At 33.5% G+C, this 20,177-nt stretch overlaps 1 protein-coding gene across 9 annotated transcripts in view; it reads right to left on the bottom strand.

Moving 5' to 3' along the window:
• Nucleotides 1–20,177, bottom strand: part of EPHA7 (EPH receptor A7) — a 222,669-nt gene that overhangs the window by 125,896 nt on the left and 76,596 nt on the right. For all 9 annotated transcript variants that reach the window (XM_069077251.1, XM_069077252.1, XM_069077249.1 and 6 more), the window contains exon 5: nucleotides 19,363–19,698. In XM_069077251.1, coding sequence (XP_068933352.1) covers nucleotides 19,363–19,698 — 336 coding nt within the window. The remainder of the gene's footprint in view (nucleotides 1–19,362; nucleotides 19,699–20,177) is intronic.

Genomic DNA, 20,177 nt, shown 5'->3' with positions numbered 1-20,177 from the left:
GAAATAGACTGGATTTTAAAAATTGAGAATAAATGTGCCCATTCAGATATCAACATATAATGGAACACACTTTGCAAAGTATATATTTAAAAATTCCAAGTTCATAATCAGTGTTTTATCCCAAATATTGATTCTCAAGATTTTTTATTACTTTTCTCTCCATGCTTTGGGGGCAAGGGGAATATGGATGAAGACTGAAAGTATATATGCGGTAGATTCAATTCAGGTTAGCTGAATCTAAAAATATTCATTAAGCACTTATTATTTACAAGGCACTGTATTAGGTGATAGACTGAAGAGAGAGGGACAGAAGATTAAGAAATAGGGAAGAAGAAAGAGAAGATATACACACTCACAATATATGGAATATATATATATATATACATATATGATGAAAAACAAAATATATATATGAAATTTATCAGGAAGTTATGAGATGAAGTTGAATGTGTAGTTTTTCCATGCAATCTCATTACTTAATCATAATACTTAGAAAGGTGAGATGGAGAAGGGATTAGGTTAAAGATTATTATTAAAAAAAAAAAACATTTCTCTAAGCTTTTAGAAGTCCTTTTAGTTTTTCTTTGACTTCTGTGATTTCCAAAATTTCCAGGTTTTCATCTGAGCCTAAACTTGAAGAGAGAAAGAACTATCAAAAAGTAGCAAACAAGATAATATTAAATCATGAGAAAAAGATATGGCTGAATGGAAAGAATGTAGACTTTGCATTCATGGAATCTTAATTCAAAACTATCTCTGCCACTTAATGTTCTGTTCTGTTGACCTTGGACAAACAGCCTTCCTAGACCTCAGTTTCCTAAGCTGTAAAATGAAAAGGATGGACTAGATGACATATAAGATTCCTTAGATATTTAGAATGAAGATCCTAAATATTGCTTTCAAAATTTTTCATCTACTTTAAAAAAAATGTTTTTTGTTTTTCTGTTTTGGAAATGTTACATTAAGCGAGTATGTATGCTAATCCATTTCACAGAAATAATGGTCTTAAAAGTAATAATAAGTGAATTTTGCTCCTTTAAAAAGGTTTATTGATGTTCAATATTCCATTCTATCCTGAAAGAAAAGATCTTTTTTTTTTTTAAATTAAGCTATAGCTGCTCCCTCTGGCATACGTGTTCAAAAGTATGATGGCATGGAGTCTATGCCAGTCCTAGAAGTTACAAGATTCACCTAAATATGTAGTATCAGGGGCTTCAAATTAATATATGTCAAATATACCACCATGACAACTTTGAAATATTCAGTCTCATTTCCTTTTCCTTCAGAGCAAAATAGCAGGGCTAAAGTATTTTAAAAACTCCTTGTAGAATACCACAAATCCATAATTAGGAGTAGAGTAAGAAGAGAGAGGGACAATTAAGACATAGCCTGCGTAAAATGTAATATACTAAATGAAATGCTATTTTTAAGCAGAATCCCTGGAATAGTGATAAAGTATAAAACTCCCACTACAATTACCTATGGACCCAATTCTATTATTTGAAATGTTTACCAATATAATTTACAGCACAATACTCTTTTCAGTCCTTTTTCTTGTCCAACTCTTTGTAACCCCACTTGGGGTTTTCTTGGCAAAGACACTAAAGTGGTTTGTCATTTCCTTTTCCAACTCATTCTATAGATGAAGAACAGAGCATTAAAAAAAAAAGTATGTAATGACTGTTATCTTTTAAACAAGTGGGTTCTTTTATCACTACGATGCTAAGTAATTGTCTTGTTTTCACTCTATAAAGACAAAAAAAATTTTAAAGATACAATAGACAAATGAGGTTTCTTTTTTACAAAGAGGATCAACTTTTGCTCAGTGATAAGAGTCTACATTTTATGATTCATGAAGAATTCAAAATCTACATCCAGTATCTTCATAGACCATATAGATTTGAACTGTCCTTTATAATTATGGAGTTGTGTCAGGTAAATACCACAAATTTAGGCAAGCAATATTTCATTCTTATCAGGATATGATTTATTTTAATTAAAAAATTAAATTCAGGATAAATAGTACCTATAAAATGAACTTTCTTAATTCAAAGACAGCAGAGCAGATGGGAAATTGTACTCTATGGCATGTGATGTATCTACAGACCCCTTCATTGTAAGAGTTCAAATATGACTCTACTTAAAAAAAAAAAAGAAAATCCACTTTTACGTTGAATACAATGGTGATGGCAAAGTGATCTAAAAACCTGCATTAAAAAAAGATCTGTTTAATTTAAATTCAAATGACAAGTCTTATATAGTCCATGGGATACTGTATCAAAGGTTTTAGAGTCATAAAATACCAATATTTTAAGAGTTTACTGTGCTTCTCTAAAAATAGAGTAGTCAAGGACTTAATGTCCTTTTGATAAACCACTATAACTCCCAAAATTACTTCAGTGGATTTGTGAAATCCCATAATTATAGTAGCGTAAAAGTTAAAGAAACAAATCTTCTATTCAATGAAACACTGAATATTGTCTTACTATCTCAAACATTTTTATTTATTGATGCTTTTATAAGTATATTTATACATATCTAGATACATATCAACCTTTTTTCCATACATATTATTTTACAGTTGACCACAGCCACCTAATGTTACTACCCAAAAGGAAGGAATTTTGAAAAGTCACTCTGAATTTTTAACATTATTCCATTTCCCACTATATAATTTAGAACCATTAACTGAGGAAGGATAGAGAGGCTAAGGAACTAGGTGGGATTGTAAATATATAATGGGAGCAACTTAAAATCCTATGTGCTAAAATGGTAAAGGGGGAAACATTAGTACAAGTAAACAGAATTAACATGCCCCATGGTGGCATCATGTCAATTAAGGAACTTAAATATGTACATCCAAAGAATCATAATATACACTTTTCAGCATTAAGGACAAAATGTTCCTTTGAATATGCATTTTCCCAGTGGGAGTAAATTTCCTTTGAGTTTAGAGGGGTTAATATTTCTTAAAATATACAGAAAAATGTCATTATGATTATAAAAATAACTTCACTGGAGAGCTTTAAAACATCTAAGAGATGGAATTCATTTTTCCTTTTTTACCCTTTTTAATATTTCTGCAGAAATATATGAAATACCTTAAAATTTATAAAAGGAAACAAATATCTAATTAGATGAGTCTCTACCTAAATTGGTAGGAAATTATAATACCAAATAAAATTTAATAAATGATCTCATCTCTTTAAAAATGTAGCAGAAATTGAACACATCTATCTCCATAGATACACAGAATTTTTAGCAATAAAGCCTTAAAGTTGCCTAATTTTAACATGGACAATTTCTATTTTGTGCCAGGATTCAGGTGCAGTTTTTGTTGCAATTTGTTGCTTTCTATGTTCAGATATTTTGGATGAGACTGATAATTTTTGGTAATATCATGTGTTTATCAAATAAAATCTTTGTCACCATTATGTGTCTACCCACAAAGTACATGAAGTAAAATGAGATGAAATATGGCCCAGATTTCTTTTAAATTGTCTCATTTCACTTTTTATTCATTCTTTTTCATTCTACCACTGAGATCCCAAATAGCTGTCATTTTTAGTGATTTTGAAGAGATCAAATGCTTGCAGCTCATTCATATCTTTCATGTTTATTAAATCATCTGAAAAAGAGAAATCAGGTTCCTTTTTTCCCAGTTCAATTGTGGCTAAATTTCCTCAGAGTAACTGAAAATAGTTCAGAAAGAAAAAAAGGGAAATAGATGTTGCTACTTCTCTTTTCTATGTGTAGCATGGTATTTCACTCTTCCTAGGCTAACTATACTCTCTCTATTCCATTGCTTTCTCTGTATGCTAGTCAGGAGGAAAGTACTGTCAGGGAATCTTGAACTGAATCCAGTGACCTGAGTATGAGTCATAAGTATAATAGAAGAAAAATCAGACCTGCTTCACAGATCATTTGTAGAACTAAAATTGTAAGAAGTACCATAAACAGAGTTCTAGAGATACTGGGTAGCAGAGTAAATAAACATGTCTTTTACAAATGGTATGAAAGTCCTCAGAGTTCAAAAGATGGTTAGTGAATAGGTGGACACATATATGATTAATGGTGTGGAGGTCCACAAAGATCAAAAGACCCTGGGTAGATGAAAATGTGTACATATGAACAAAAACATATCCCTCAGTCACTATATTTATGTTTTATTATTTTGTTTTTTTTCTTTTTCTTTTCAGGGTATTTTTTTATTGTTAAGGAAGGGTGAAAACCCTGCCCTAATTCTTCTAAATCCCACTTGGCCAAGTAACATCTGTTTCCAACATTTCTATGTATTCATACACAAGCCAAGACATCACCCATCATCCACTATTTTACACTAAAATTGTGATTTCATTAGTTCTCTTAAAAAATGAAGGATGAACAAAAAGACATAGGCGCAAACATTAAATCAGGAGGTATAAACCATTGCTTAATATCCCACAGAAGTTAGTGAATGTGTGCGTGTATGTATGTGTGTGTGTGTGTGTGTGTGTGTGTATAGGCAGTGTAGTAAAGACACACCCTGAAAATAGACAGTCCTACAGGATGTTGAATGGGAACATCTAAGCAAAAAAGAAATATTTTTCTCTTATTGGAGAAGCTTCAAGAGAGAAATGTATAGCATATCAAAAGAGATAGAGAAGGTTTTAGTTTTCAAAAGCAGAAAGCCTAGAGTTTAAAAGGAAAAAGATTATAAAATAAACTTTTAAGGATTTATGCTTAAGAGTTACATGCGATTTTTTTTTCTGAAACATAAATGTAAATGGAATTTTTTGCAAGCAAATTCAAAGTTTAATGTACATGAAACTTAATATTTAAAGTAATTTCGTGGTGAATCATTTTGTGAAGTGAACGATCACTACTTTAGTTACTCTCCATATTTCTGTTTTGATTTAATAAAAAAATTTCATATACTGGATTTTTGTGAGCAAGGTACATATTAAAGACATTTTTTTTGAGGATAAGGAGGGTAAATTAGCTAACTGGGAGGTAAATTTTACTCATAAAATTAGAATATATTGGAGAGGATGGCTTTATGTAGGGTAGGGTAGCTAGTTTAGTGGATAGAGTGCCAGGCCTGGAATCATGAGAAACTGAGTTAAAATCCAGCTTCACACACTTACTAGGTATACGACCTTGGGCAACACTGTTTGCTTCAGTTTGCCCATATGTAAAATCGACTGGAGAAAGAAATGGCCAACTTCTTCAGTATCTTTGCCAAGAAAACCCCAAATGGGGTCACAAAGGGTTAGACATGACTAAACAACAACAATAACACTGGCTTTATGTGTTTAGTGTTCATCTATATTCTGAGACAAATTGTTGTGACTTACCACAATAAGTCACACACACTATAAAATATTTATATATGTGATGGCCCAATTATACTTATAAATTAACATATATCTTATCGCAAATTGCCAAAGTTATTATCAATGTGCTGTGTTTCATATACAAATATAACACAGCTACAAGAAATTTGAGGTTTGTTTGCTTTTTTTTTTCAAGAGTGAAAATACCCATGAGATCATTGGCCAGGGCTGAGACTGAAGTCTTTTGACATGTAAGAGAGAGATATTAAGATAAAGATATAGCATATCTTCAAAAACAAATATCACAAACATATCCCATATTGCATATGTGCAGTGCCTGGCACATAGTAGGTGCTTAATAGATGTTTGCTGATTGATCAATAGTATCTTTTAATCACTAAGACTCCAGGTACCTAATTTAACAAAACTACAACATTTAGATGAAAAAGAAAATGCAATAGGTAGATATCTCGGTCACCATCTTCATCAAGACAAAGGGGAATTCCACCAGATTAAGTCTTGTGCTCTCCTGTGCTGGCAGTACTGTCATGTACAGACTAGGCACACAATTTGGCATCTTTCTCTACTCTGAAGTTAATGACCAAATATTATTTGGGACACTAATTATCAGATGTCGACATGCAATGGACAATGAAGAAGAGCTCACTCTGAACCTATGCTAATTGTTTTTGAGAGGTCTCCTTCTCTTGTCCTTGTGTCTTAAACAAGGCAAGCAGCTACAGGTTTGTACGTACATCTCTGCCATACACTTTCTCACAGAACATACATCATCCTTTCTGGCTCATCCCCGATTAATTTTGCTGGCTTGAAGCAATTATCTCTCCGTTTGTGACTGACCTCTTGGTAAATGGAGTGGAGGACTGCTGGATATATATTTTTCCCCCTTTTTTGAAAAACAATTAAATTGATCCTTGTTGGGTTTCCCACAAGAGCACACTGTGAAATAAGTCATAAAATAATTGAAATTGAAACAAATAGCAATCTTGCCTTTATGGTTGTAATTGACAGATCTGAAAAACAAGATCCTGATAGTGTTCTCTCATTTACCCCATTACTCGGATCAGTTGGTTAAAGCTGTTAATGATCCTCTTGGATCAATGTCTTTTGCTTGTAGCTATAATTTACTGTGTTGCTGGATTAGTACAGATGTTTTTGTAGATGGCTCTGCATCATTCCACCAGATTGCTTGTCTGAATCAAATCTGCTTCAATTCATCACCAATGAAGCAAAGAATAAAATAATCAACATTTACTATCTTAACACTAATCCTGAACACTGGATAACAATTAAGAGCTTGTTGATGGAAAGGTTGTTTGCTAGCTTTTTCAGCACAGTATCCCTCACTTTCACCATGAAGCAAAAAAAAAAAAAATCTAATTATGTGCTTCAACTTTCTGAGTGAAAGGTGTTTTTATTAAAGTTCCATTACACATAGCCTAGAGTGTACACAAACATCTTAAGAAATAACTACTAGTTTAGCTTACTATGAGATACAGTATAAACTCTCATCCCCTCTAGACAAAGCTCTAAAGTGGTCTGTTTCTACAACAATAATGCTTTAAAAAAATATTGGGTGAGTGAGTGTTGCACAGCCTGGTCACTCATAGCAATCTTATAGGAATACTGTAAAACCATGAAACCAGAAAGGAAAAAAAAATCCTTTTAACATCTAACACCATCCACTATGTGGAATGAACTACCTTGTGAACTAACCCTCACTAGAAGTACTGAAGCAAAGATGACTACTTGTTTTTTTAAAGCAATTGGGGTTAAGTAACTTGCTCAAGGTTACATGGCCAGTTATTTCTGGGTGTGGTGCTAAGTATCTCAACCCGGATTCTATCCCAGGTCATCCCGACTCTGGGGCCGGTGCTCTTACTCACTGAGCCACCTGGCTACCCCCAAGATGACTACTTTTCAGTATATTATATAGAAAATTCTAGTTGGACTAGGAGTGAACTAGCTGACTATTAAGGTCTCTCCCAACTCTGAAAACTTCAACTAAGTGGGAAGTGGGAATCAGTGCCCTATTTTAATGAGTATGTAGCAAACTGAGGCTAAATTAAGATCCCTCTCCCATTTTTTTTGGTAACCTTTCTTTCAAATCTCTCTCAAATATAATCTTTTTTGTTCTAATAATAATAAATAGCATTTATATGAAACTCTAAGGTTTGTGAAGTGTTTTGCAGGTTATCTCACATTTATTGAGATCTCCACAACAACTAGGGGATGGGGCAGATGCAATTATTATCTTCATTTTATAAATGAGTAAATTGAGGCAGAAAGAGGTTAAGGGACTACCCAATGTCACAGCACTAGTCAGTGTCTGACGCAAGATGTGAAGTCAATCTTCCTGTCTCCAAGGTCAACACTCTAATTATTCCTAGTCCTCCTTAACTTTAGAGACTACCCTCAGATTATCTCATATTTATCCTGTGTGTATATACACACATATGTACATACATATGTAGATAGATATAGATATGTAGTTGTTTACACATTGTCTCCTTCATTAGACTGTGAGCTCCTTGAAAGCAGGGACTTTTTTGGTATCCCTGGCACTTAGCACAGTTATCCAACATAGATATTATTAAATGCTTGCTGACTGGACTTCCATTGGAAATAGATTTGAAATGTACAAGACATAGCTAAATTGCCTCAGTCTAAGATAGTATAACCAGGTGATCCCATTGTACATTATTTATTTGCAGAGAACCATATTAAAAACTGAATGAGATTCTGACCTTTTCCCATAACACACCATAACATAATAATTACCTTCCATAAAAAAACATCACAATATGAGTTTGATGCTGCAAATAAAGAATGAGATACAAAAAAAAATACTCCCTTATCTTGTTCTTCATATGAGCTTATAAAAAGGGTTTTTCCCCTTCATGGTATATGAATCAATTTACAAGTTCTCTTTCATTGACACATATTCTATGTCTAAGGGAAAAACAGCACCATTTAAGAGATTCCTTGACCATACTCTTTTGTATTTAGAGTCACTACAGAATGTATACTTACTTAATGAAACATTCTATGAAAAATATTTGTTGAAAAGTTTCAAAAATTCCTCCCACTAGGTCACTATCTCCCCTGATTTCAATGCCCTTCAAATATTGAAACTCACTATTACTATTATCATAATACCTATTAAGGTTTTGGTTTTGTTTTAGATAGAAACTGGGGGGAAAGCACTGAAAATGAAAATTGCTATGATTTATATCTTTGCTCTTTTACAAACACATTACATGTGGTTTTAGCTCTAAAAATTTACTTTAATTTTTTTAAATTTTTAAAATTTAATTTATTTTTTTTTAATTTTAATTTACATTGTGGGGCTGAGTGTGGTCATCCACACCTATAGTTCCCGCTATCTTCAAAGCTTAGGCTGGTAGGGCCTACAATGGACTAAGCAGTTTGGGTCTCCTCAATAAGTCCAGCACCAATCTAGCAAACCTCTGGGAGTGGATTTTGTTCAGTCTCCTTTTAGTTGTGTTGGACTCTTTTTAAACCAATCTGGGGTTTTTTTGGAAAAGATGCTGGGATAGGTTCACCATTTCCATCTCTAGATCATTTTACAAATGAGGAAACTTAGGCAACTAGGGTTAAGTGGCTTGCCCAGGGAGAGTCACATAGATATCAAGTGTCTGAGGCTAGATTTGAACTCAGGAAGATGAGTCTTCCTGACTCCAGGCCTAGCACTCTTATCCACTGAACCACTTAGCTGCATGAAAGCAGTCTGGGGGTGATGGTTGGAATAGGCTTCCTAAGAAGGGGTGAAATGGACCAGGTTAGAAATGAAGCAAATATGTAGATCAGTAGTGAAGATTTAGCTGTGATTGGCACTTCTAGTCTGAGCAAGAAAGGAAAATTGGGGCCTCAAAATAATAATAGCTGGTATTTACTTAGTGCTTACTATGTGCCAGGCACTGTGCTTTACAAACATTAGTACTTTGATCCTCACAAAAAATCTCACAATAGACTTAGGTGCTATTATAATCTCCATTTTACAGTTGAAGAAACTGAGGCAAACAGAGATTAAGTGCATTGCCCAAAGTCACACTGTTAGGAAGTGTCTGTGGTCACATTTGAACTCACGAAGATGAATCTTAGAAAGCTATTGAGTATCTAAGGCTACATTTGAATTCAGTTCTTCCTGACTGCAGGCCCAGTGCTCTATCCACTACACCACCTAGCTGCCTCTACAAACAAAGAAGCAAACAAATAAAAAAGACATTGTGACAGAAGCTTCATGATACATTATGCCAATGAATTAATCTGTGACCTTAACAAAATACTGCATAATCTGAATCACTTAGGGAAATAATGAAAGAAACAAAATTCAAGTATTTAAATAATAAAACAAAAATATCTCCCAAAAAGTGAAAAGGTTCATTTGTTTGGAATTTTTGGGAAAATAATGAATAAAAATTCAAGTACGTAAAATTTTTCTCCAATTAAGTGAAAATAATGTATCCTACAATCTTCTGAGTAACACTTAGGAATGTTTCAAAGATGCAATATTCTGACTAGAATATGAATGTTTTTAGAATATCGGTTTTGGTCTTATTTCATCTAGATAGGAGAGCTTCAGATATAGAAACTCCTTTCAGCAATCCTGATTGGCGTTTGGTCTACATAACTCAGAGTTAAGAGTCTTAAAGAATTAACTAGGTCACTGAGTTGGTAAATGACTTGTCAAAGGTCACATAATCAGTGTGTGTCAGAGGCAGGTCTTGAACCCAGGTCTTACTGATTCAAAGACGGCCCTCTAATTACACCACTTCTCTAAACAGATGCCCTTCTTCCTGTTGTATTTTGCCTAACCTCCAGGTTAAAGACCCTTGACCTAAAGAGTCAGAATGCATGGTAACACTAAACTCAAAGTGGTCACCATTCCCTTCATTTTTCAATGTAAATTTGGACCAGATCACCTCTCCCCTGGACAATTGCCTCCTGATTTGTCCCCCTACCTCAAATCTCTCTCCTATTCACATCTTGCATACAGCTTACAAGAGTGATTTTCCTAAAGCACAGTTCTAAGTGTGCCCTAAACTCTCTCTTGACTTCCAGTATCTCATCTCCAACTGCCTACTGGACATGTCAAATTAGATGTCCTATAAACCTCTTAAACTCAGCCTATATAAAACTGAACTCAATTATCTTTCCCCAACCCCATGACCTTGGCTCTTCCAACCCTTCCTATTAGTAATGATGGGACCACCATCCTCCCAGTCACCTGGGCTTTCAACTTTACTCTATCATCTCAATATTCAAGTCCTGTCAATTCTTCCTTCACAACATCGCTTATGTGCTTCTTTTTCTCCTCTAACTTTGCTACCACTTTAGTGACTGGATTATTGCTGTAGCCTGATGGTAGGTCTTCCTGCCTCAAGTCCCTTCCCACTCCAGTCTGCCCGTAGTAAAATGCCAGAGGTATTTTCCTAAAGCACAGGTCTGACCATGTCACCCTAACTCTCATTCAATAAAATCGAGAATTATTCTATTGCCTCTTCATAGCTTGGCCCCTTCCTACTTTATGCTTACACTTTACTCCCTCTTCCCACATATTCTAAAATCCAGTGACACTGACTTCTGTGCTATTCCTCATACAAGACTTCATCTCCCAACTCCACATTTTTTATTTTTACCACTTTCATTGTCCATCAACATATTACTATCTCTCTCTCTCATGTCTCTATAGATGGTTTCTCTTTTGCATGTTGTCTTTCCCATGAAAATATGAGTTCCTAAGGGCAGGGACTGTCTTGGCTTTTCTTTGTATTTCTAGTGCTTAGCACAGTGACTGGTACATAGTAAAGGCTTAATAAATGTTAATTTGATGACCTTCAGTTTCTACTAGCATTGAACAAGACATTAGCCTAGCATTGGCAAGCTAGTATTATCATCTAATAAAAAAAATTATTTGAGGAAATAAACAGTTTTTAAAAATCTAGACCAAGAATAAAAAAGCTACTTTTTTCCACCCTATAATGTAGTAAATTTCTGTTCTTCACTGAAACACATATGTATGAGAGCACACTTAAACAATATGATTAAGAAATTAAATATTAGAAGAGTTAAGTGAAACTGGGTCTGAAATACTGATTTATAAATATGAACAGATTAATACCTACAAATAGCATGTCTTGTAGCACAAACTATCAAGATTTAATATTGCTTCATCTTTCAGACTTTATGTTTTGAATAGTTTATAATAAGAATTCTATTAGGTTGAATAAACTGCTGTAGAGAGTATCAAAAAAGTTCATTTAAAAATTTAGCACTAATTCTTCAGCAATTGTCTAGCTTATATTTATACTTTGTTGTACCTTGTGAATTTCTGTTTTTATGTTACTTGAAGAAATCAGTGAACTGGTTTCCTTACCTGAAATAAATCCTCAACTTCATACTTAAATACAGAGCAAGCTTCCAAAATATACAATATACAAAGTCATTTAAAATAAATTACTAATTTTACTTTAGGATACAATTCTTTTTAATGTTTCTGCCTTATTTAAAAAAAGAATGTTGACTAAGACTGAGACTAATGCTGAGAAAAAAGTGATGTATAGCTGAACTATTTGCTTTTGTAATTAACTCAAATGAAAGAGGATATATAGATATAATTCTTAAAAGAAACTATAATTTGGAGAAATGCATATATATGTATGAATATCAGACACACACACATATATATACACATGTACATACCTCTGAATATATTTGGATATTTACATGTCATGCATGTCTTGAGATTTTAATTCATTGAGAACATTCTAATAAACTTAAATCAGAGTAAAAAAAATACTAAAGCAAATGCTAATTTTGGCAGACAAATCTGTTTAAGGTATTGGGAAACACCTGGAACATTAGTCAAATTAATATACACAGCTGCCATTTTAAAATTTTGAGAAAGATGGTAAAATGGTAGCCTGAAATATAAATGATAACCCAATATTTACATATAGGCTTTTCTAGTGATTAGATTAATTTTTTGCAATATCCCCTGAGGAATAAGAAGTATAGGAAGTACTCTGTCCAATTTCCTACATTTATTCCAAGGTCCCTATGGGGTAGAAAAACACATATTGTAAACTCAATCTGATTTGTAGATCTACAAAATCCCCATATGGTAATTTTCATATCCTGGATGAGAAATATAATACTTCAAATTTATCTTACAAATATTCTTAATATTTAAAGTAGTTCTTTTTTGAGAGTTGCTATACGCCACAATAGCAAAAATTGTCTATATTTAGACTGTAAGCACTTCTAAGAGAGTGTCATATTGTCAAAACTGTCTTTTTCTGCACATTGTCATCATAATCTTCCTAAAACACAACTTTTAACATTAATTCAACAAATATTTATTGAGCATATACTACAAGTCACTTTGCCAGGCATAGTCACTATATATACAAATAAGATATTCTCTGCCCTGTTACATTGCTGTCCTGAACAAAAATATCCCATGATTTCCCTTTGCCTAAGAGTTGATGTCCAAACTTCTTATATTAGCATTAGATGTCTTTTACAATTTGACTCTAACTACTACAGTCAAATTTTATTTTCTAATAATATCCTAAATGAAAATCCTTCACCAGACAAGTTAGTCCACTCAATATTCCCCAAACACACTCTGGATTTTGATCTTTCTTTGTCCTTAATCACATCACCACCACCTCCTTCTCACCTCTCCCCTCCGACTATTTACCTCATTTTCTGTATTCTTCCTAACTCAACTACATACAAGCACATTTTTCGTTCACATTGTCATCAAGGATCTTAATACTTAAAAGAGTATTATTTCTCAAGTCAGAGGACATAGATACAAATGCCTCCTCTGTTTACCACTTGTGTGAGAAGGGAAAAGTTATTTAACTATCTTGAGCCTCCATTACCTTGTCTATAACATAAATGTGTTGGAAGAGATAGCATTTGAGGCATTGCCCATTTCTAGATGCCTATGGTCTTATGTTGTACAAAGTGACTAACACTGGTCTTAAGAAAAAGGGAGACCTAGGTTCAAATCTTGCCTCAGACCTTGGCCATCTATGTGACCTTGGGCAAGTCATCATATCTCAAATCCTTATTTCCTAGTTTATAAAATGGAGATTAATGGTAACATCTACCCCATAGAGTTATGTGTGTCAAAAGAGTTAACATATAAAGATCTTTGAAAACTTTAAAGTTTTATATAAATACTACGATTATTAGGAGAGGGGGAAGGAGGAGTAATAGCAGCAGCAGCAGCAATATTACGGGATTTTTAGGAATAGGATCTGTACCCTTTACCAATTATGTTCATCACACATCTATGTTTGTATATATATATATATATATATCTGTAGAGAGACATTTATAATATGTTTATACATATGGGCAGCACAGTGGTACTGTGTATAGAGTGCTAGGCCTAGGGTCAGGAAGACTCATGTTCAAATCTGGCCTCAGACACTTCCTAGCTGTGTGATCCTGGACAAGTCACTTAACCCTGTTTGCTTCAGTTTCCTCATTTATAAAATGAGCTGGAAAAGGAAATCACAAACCATTCCAGTATCTTTGCCAATAACAAAACAAAACAAAAAGCAAAATAAACCAAATAGGGTCATGAAAAGTCAGACAAAACTGAAAATGACTGAACAAAAAGAAGTGTTATTATTTTAGCTCCATGGGACAATTACTATTAGTGGCTCTTTCACCTTTGCAGACTTCAATCCCTCAATATGTTATTCTCCTATAGGAGTCTTTTCCATATCTTTCCATAAAACTTTCATTGTAGGTATACTCAAGTTAGGTTCAAAATCTAATTATACATGTGACATGTATAATTAGATTTTGAAACTAAGTCCTAGGGTGTTCTGACTACCTTTATATTCACACAGAACCTGCTATAATGCATTTTATAAGTAGTTGCTAAATGAATGAATTGATTTGACTGCAAATACCGAACAATAACATGAGTATTTGTTGCAATGCCTGCTCCCCCTTCTGTTCCCCTCCTTTTTGCCCCTTTTCTGTTCCTCTGTCTCTCCTCCTCCTTCCCTCCCTCTCTTCTCTCTTTATCCCTCCCTTACTCTTTTTTTTTCCCTCCCTCCCTTTCTGGAAGAAGACTGAATAACTAAAAGGTCCTTCTAGTTTCTGAATTGAGATTGTTTTTCTTTTTTCATGTATCACTAGCACTTAACACAGTGGCTAGCATACAAAAAGTGCTTAATAAATGTTTCCATAATTAACTATTTGAGCTAATGGATGTATTATTTACAAATTTGGGCTGAATGAAGAATTAAGGAGATTCTTAGCAAACAGCAAATAATCTGTTTTTACTAGTTTTCTGCCTCATAAAGAACTACTGTTTGGATAATAAGACACATGTCATATTTATATGTATATCTAAATCTCTATCATCTACCTATATGCTATAGACTCATAGAGAAGGATATAGTTATTTTTGATATCGATACATAATCATCCAGATATATCTAGACATCTCTGGAGCTATAGGATAAGTTCCATAAGTAGAGAAATAGATTGACACATTTTTTGTAAAAGCAATAAATGCAGTGGGTACAGACTAGACACTCAGTGAAAACCTGCTGGTTTATTGATTTAAGAAGCCTAACCCAAGTATGATTCCTGTGGCATTTGTAATTATGGCAATATCTAAACAAGCCATAAGGGATCAATGGTGTACTTCATCTTCTTTTATAGCATTTCCAATTATTATAATTATCAGCAAGAAACCCTAGAACAATCAAAGGTTCTAGGATAAAGAAGTCCATGAACAGATTTCAGGGATTCTATGAATCATTTAAAAAATATTTTTATAACTGTTTCACTATAACATGTTTCCTTAGTAATTCTATGTGTTTTATTTTTATGCATTTCAAAACATTATAGCCAAGTGGTATAGTAGGTACAAAAGCTGCATTAGGAGTCATGAAGTCATGAAATCTTCCCTCAGACTAGCTTATGTGATTCTGGGCACAATCACTTAACCTCTCTGTCTATCTCCTGGTCAGTAAAATGGGGACAATAACAGCACTTATCACACAGGGTTATTGTGAACATCAAGTGAGATAAAAGCACTTTGCAAACCTTGAAGCACCATATAAATGCTAGCTTTTACAAATGTTTTGAAGGCAAGTGGTTCATAGGCTCTGCCAGACTGCTAATAATGTCCATGATATAAAAAGATTTAAGAACCATTGTCCTGGAATAAAAATGAAAATTCATTGGAGGACAATGTTAATTTATCAAGGCAGTGCTAGGAGAAGGAATGAACTAAAGCTTTTCAACATTTTTTTTTTTGGCTTTTTTTGGAGGGGGGAAGGCAGAGCAATTGGGATTAGATGACTTGCCCAGGGTCACACAGCCAGCAAATGTAAAGTGTCTAAGGCCTCATTTGAACTCAGGTCCTCCTGACTCCAGGGCTGGTGCTCTATTCACTGCGCCACCTAGAGTTTTTCAACATTCTTAAAGATGACACTTGTCACTGCTGGACTTTGATGAAGAAACAAAATAGCTTCCATTGTTGAAAAGAAGTGAAATATGCATTTTATAGGCTCTTTTACACTTCCACAATAGGAAATGAAAACAAATAAATGTTTATAATAAGTAAATAATAAAAATAATATGATACATTACATAATATAATAAATAATAATAAAAAATGTGGTAAGATACTAAAATTGAAACATTTATTCGTTTTTCCCTCCCCTCCCATTGCTGCCTTGCTCAGACATAGCCCCACCTGTCACATAATCACTCTTTGCTACGAGATTCTTTTTTATGTTTTCACAAGATTAAACAGGGTGTGAAGAACTGAAGTTTTTGGAGTACTTTCTTTCTAAGCATCCCCGGGACATTGTTGGTATAAACCTCAACAACATTTTTGCATGAATGAATCAAGGCTGTACATAAGCATTTGTTTCCATCTTTCACTTTTTTTTGCCACAATGTTTTAGATCCAATTTAGGGACACAAGGAGGAAAAAGGGGAGGGAGACAAGTAATAATAAATGAACACTGTGTTATTTTCCAGCTCCTGTTTTCTTTCCATACCTTCCACTTCCCAAGGGAAGAAGGGAGGAACCAAATAATACTAATTTCCCAACCTATAACCATTTTTCTCCTTATATCTGTATTTCTCTTTGCATTCTAGTCAAAGCTTTCGCTCTGTTGAAGAATGTCAGCCCCATGAAGAGGTACGAGCAATAAACTGAGACTGAAGGACCTGCCTCATTTATTTAAGGCCTGAACCTGAAATTTTAAAGGAAAAGAAATTCTAAATTGAAAAATCACCTTTCAGTCATTTGTATTGCCTTCCTCTCAGAAACTCACAAACATTTCACTTAAAGCATCCTTCCTAAGAAATAAAGGTGGCTCCAAAAAAAAAGAGTAATCTTTCACTTGAAAATACAGGAATTACTAAAGGAATAGCAAAATGTTAAAATTACAATTAACACTACCATTGACTAGTACATGACATTGTTGGAGTTATTTTATATTTTAATAACTGTTGATGAGAATTTCAAAGATAAAGAGACTCTGAATTCAGAACTAGATGTTTACATAATTTTCAAATTTTAAAGGGAAAATACAAGAGTAAAAAGAGAAAAGGAAGAGATAAACAAATAATGACAATTAAGACCTCGAATCTATATAGCACTATAAAATTACAACATAATTTCCTCAAAGAATCATGTGATATAGGTAGTATGGTTATCATTATTCCCCTGTCATAAAGGAGGCTCAGAAATGTCCAATGACTTATCCAAGTTCATACAGGTAACCAGTAGCAGAGCTAGAATTAGAAGTTGGGTTACGGAACTTCAAGGGCAAGGCACCTCCTGCTATATCATTCTGCCTCCAAAAAATGTAGTAAAATAGTGACCTAATGTACCAAGTTTTCCATCAAGAAAAAAAAAGAAAGAGAAATTGAATTAAAACTACATTTTACTGCCTATTTTAATGCAATAATGTAAGTCTTTCTTTTTCCTTCTTTGAACAATGTATTTTTTTTCACAAGAGTAAAATAAATGAATGTAACTTCATTGCTTTTTACATATATTTTATATTTAAGAAGTAAATGTACCTGCATAATTTTGAATTAATATAATTTTATGATCTTTTTTAATCTTGCCTGCATGGTAAAGTCTCATTAATTTACATTTAATACCATTAGGTGTTATAGTAAAAATATACAAAGAAAGACCAAACTCAGAAAATTATGGTAAAACTACCAGCTATTTTACTTGAATACTAACAACAGGAGAAACTGGACAAAAGTAATTAAAAACAAACAGGAGAGATCCCCAATGGTTATTCTTTTAAGCTAAATTAGGAGTTTTAGCTCATGGTCTGCAGAATATTAAAAAAAAAAAACACTTAAAAAGTTGCCTGCTGCATCACATGTTGCCAGGGTTGAACAAATCAGAGAGTAAATGGGAATTATAAACAGTTTATTTGAATTCAGTCGATTAAATAATTGAAGATTTCAGTATTAAGGAAATAACTATTTCAAGTAAATAGATACAGAGACATCTATATGTATATTTTTCAAAGCTATAGGAAAGCGAAGGTGAAAAAATGAAATGTCGATGGACATCTAAGTACTTCTTAAATAAAGCACTCTCTTCATTCTAAGGAGTAAAAATTTTATTTTAAATGACCACTAACTAAAATATTCATGTTTGTTAAGTATACATATATATATATGTGTGTGTGTATATATATGTACTCAGCTACCTATATATATTTATAATATCTATTTATACATACAATATTTATGGAATACATGTATCTCTGCATAAGAGTTAAATCACTCATTTCTTAGAACCAATCATTAAAACATTAACAGAATTCCATATCTTAATTTTAAACATATTTTTACCCCAGGTGATCTGATTTAATATATGTATTATTATATCTTTTCAAGTAAATAGAATAAGGGAACATTTAAAACAAGGAATCTAGTATTGGTTTAAAAAGTAAGAATAAGATCCCCTCTGAGTTTCTATTTTAAAACTTTAATTAAAAAAATAAAGACTATGAATTTCTTAAATTGGCATTAAAATGGAGAATATACCTGTCAAGGTGCTGGAATCCAGCCATGACATTAGTTATTTTAGATATTTCCTTAATATGGAAGTTTCACCTTTAAGGTGATTGGACATAATTTAAGGACACCTAGGAAAGTTTATAATGATGTGCCAATCCTAAAGCAGTCTTTGGCCAAATCAGTTTCCTAGCCTGGAAAGTGATAGGCCTACAAAATGGGTGAAAAATGGCCAATTTCTAACACCTGTTCTCTGGTTTGACCTTTTTTCAAAGTGTATTTGCCAACACAAGACATGACTGACAAGGGCAGCTGAAAAGAAAGCCATGATATGTTAGAAAGTGAAAAGCAAGTTTGTACCCTTAAGAAGTAAGACACAAATATGACATTCACGTGTCTGTGGAACTTCTTTCTCAACTGATGTCAGGGTTTTGACAAATTCCAATCCTGTCACTGTGGATAGATAGCTAATCAGATTTTGAATTTAAACATCTATCTCAATCTGCCAGTGTAGACCTGGCAAATGAGACTCATATTAACTATTGTGGGCAACCAATTCTTGATTATGCAGAATAATACAGAATTTTTTTAAAATGCAGATAACTGAAATTCATTTAAAAAAATCTCAAGGTTAATTGTAGTCAGTAACTCCATTTTCCAGGATTCCCAACTCAACTGTTCACCAGCACTGCTTGAAATCAGGAAATAACTGGTTTGAATTTCATTTCCTTTTATTTCCCCTGCAAATTCTTTGGTGGACATGATCATGAAAAAAGGAAATGACTAGAAAAGCAGCAGGAGGGAAAAAAGTAAAGAGAATTAAAAATCTTGTATGATCACCAAACTAAAATAACCAGACCAAGTAGAACTAAGTACAGATTAACTGTTTAAAGGAAACATCTCAATTATGCAGGTACCTCATATGAAAAAAATCATGATCAACAAGAAAACCTACCTGCTTGACCAGTGGTGATACTGACAGCAGCAAAAAGCCTCTGGGAACGGCTTAAGTCTGAAACTCCATTGACAGCTTCAACTTCAAAGGTGTAATTGGCATGGGCTAACAAGTCCATGACAGTGACATAGTTATCTGCTAATCCAGTTTGCTGGGGCATATACCCAATGTTACTCCCACAGGGTACACATTCACCTTGTTCCCAACTGCACCGTTTACACAAAACTCGGTAGGTGACATCGTTTCTTCCCCCATTGTCAGCAGGAGGACTCCACTCCAAGCTTACTGTGGTTTGGTTGATATTGAAAATGAGGTTCTGTGGTGCAGATGGAGGTCCTTAGAAGAAGAAAGAAAAAAATATAAACAATGGAGGGCATTGAGCTAGTGGTTTAATTACAGAAGAACAAACCAGTTGAAATGCTTTCCTTCACATAAACATTTCATTACATTTACTACAGAAGCTTCATAAAAAAAACCTCCATAAATTCACTTGGCAAGAAGTTTCATTTTCCATTTAATATATAAAGACTGAAAGAGGATAACAACTGTCTTTGTATTTATTGCCACTGACTTTAGCTATTTTTTTTCATGCAATCAAAAAAGATCAGTTAAAGTACCTCAAAAGTTGAGTTATGAAGCTATTTTTAATTTTTCTCCCCTTTTCAGTCAGGTAGCACAGAATGCATTTGTTCATTCTAGGTGTGATCTGATGTGATTTGTAATAGTATTAAGGATCAGCTTTGGATTCTGGACTCTCAAAATTTCATTAATTGAAGGACCAATCTTTCTAGGTTGCTCTTTTTTGTGATGGAATT

This window comes from Petaurus breviceps, unplaced genomic scaffold, assembly GCF_028583685.1.
Source record: "Petaurus breviceps papuanus isolate PSGF00001 unplaced genomic scaffold, PetGlider_PUasm1.0 90977, whole genome shotgun sequence".
NCBI lineage: Eukaryota > Metazoa > Chordata > Mammalia > Diprotodontia > Petauridae > Petaurus > Petaurus breviceps.
Note: the sequence above shows the minus strand (reverse complement) of the source record. Positions and strands in the feature narration are given on the sequence as shown.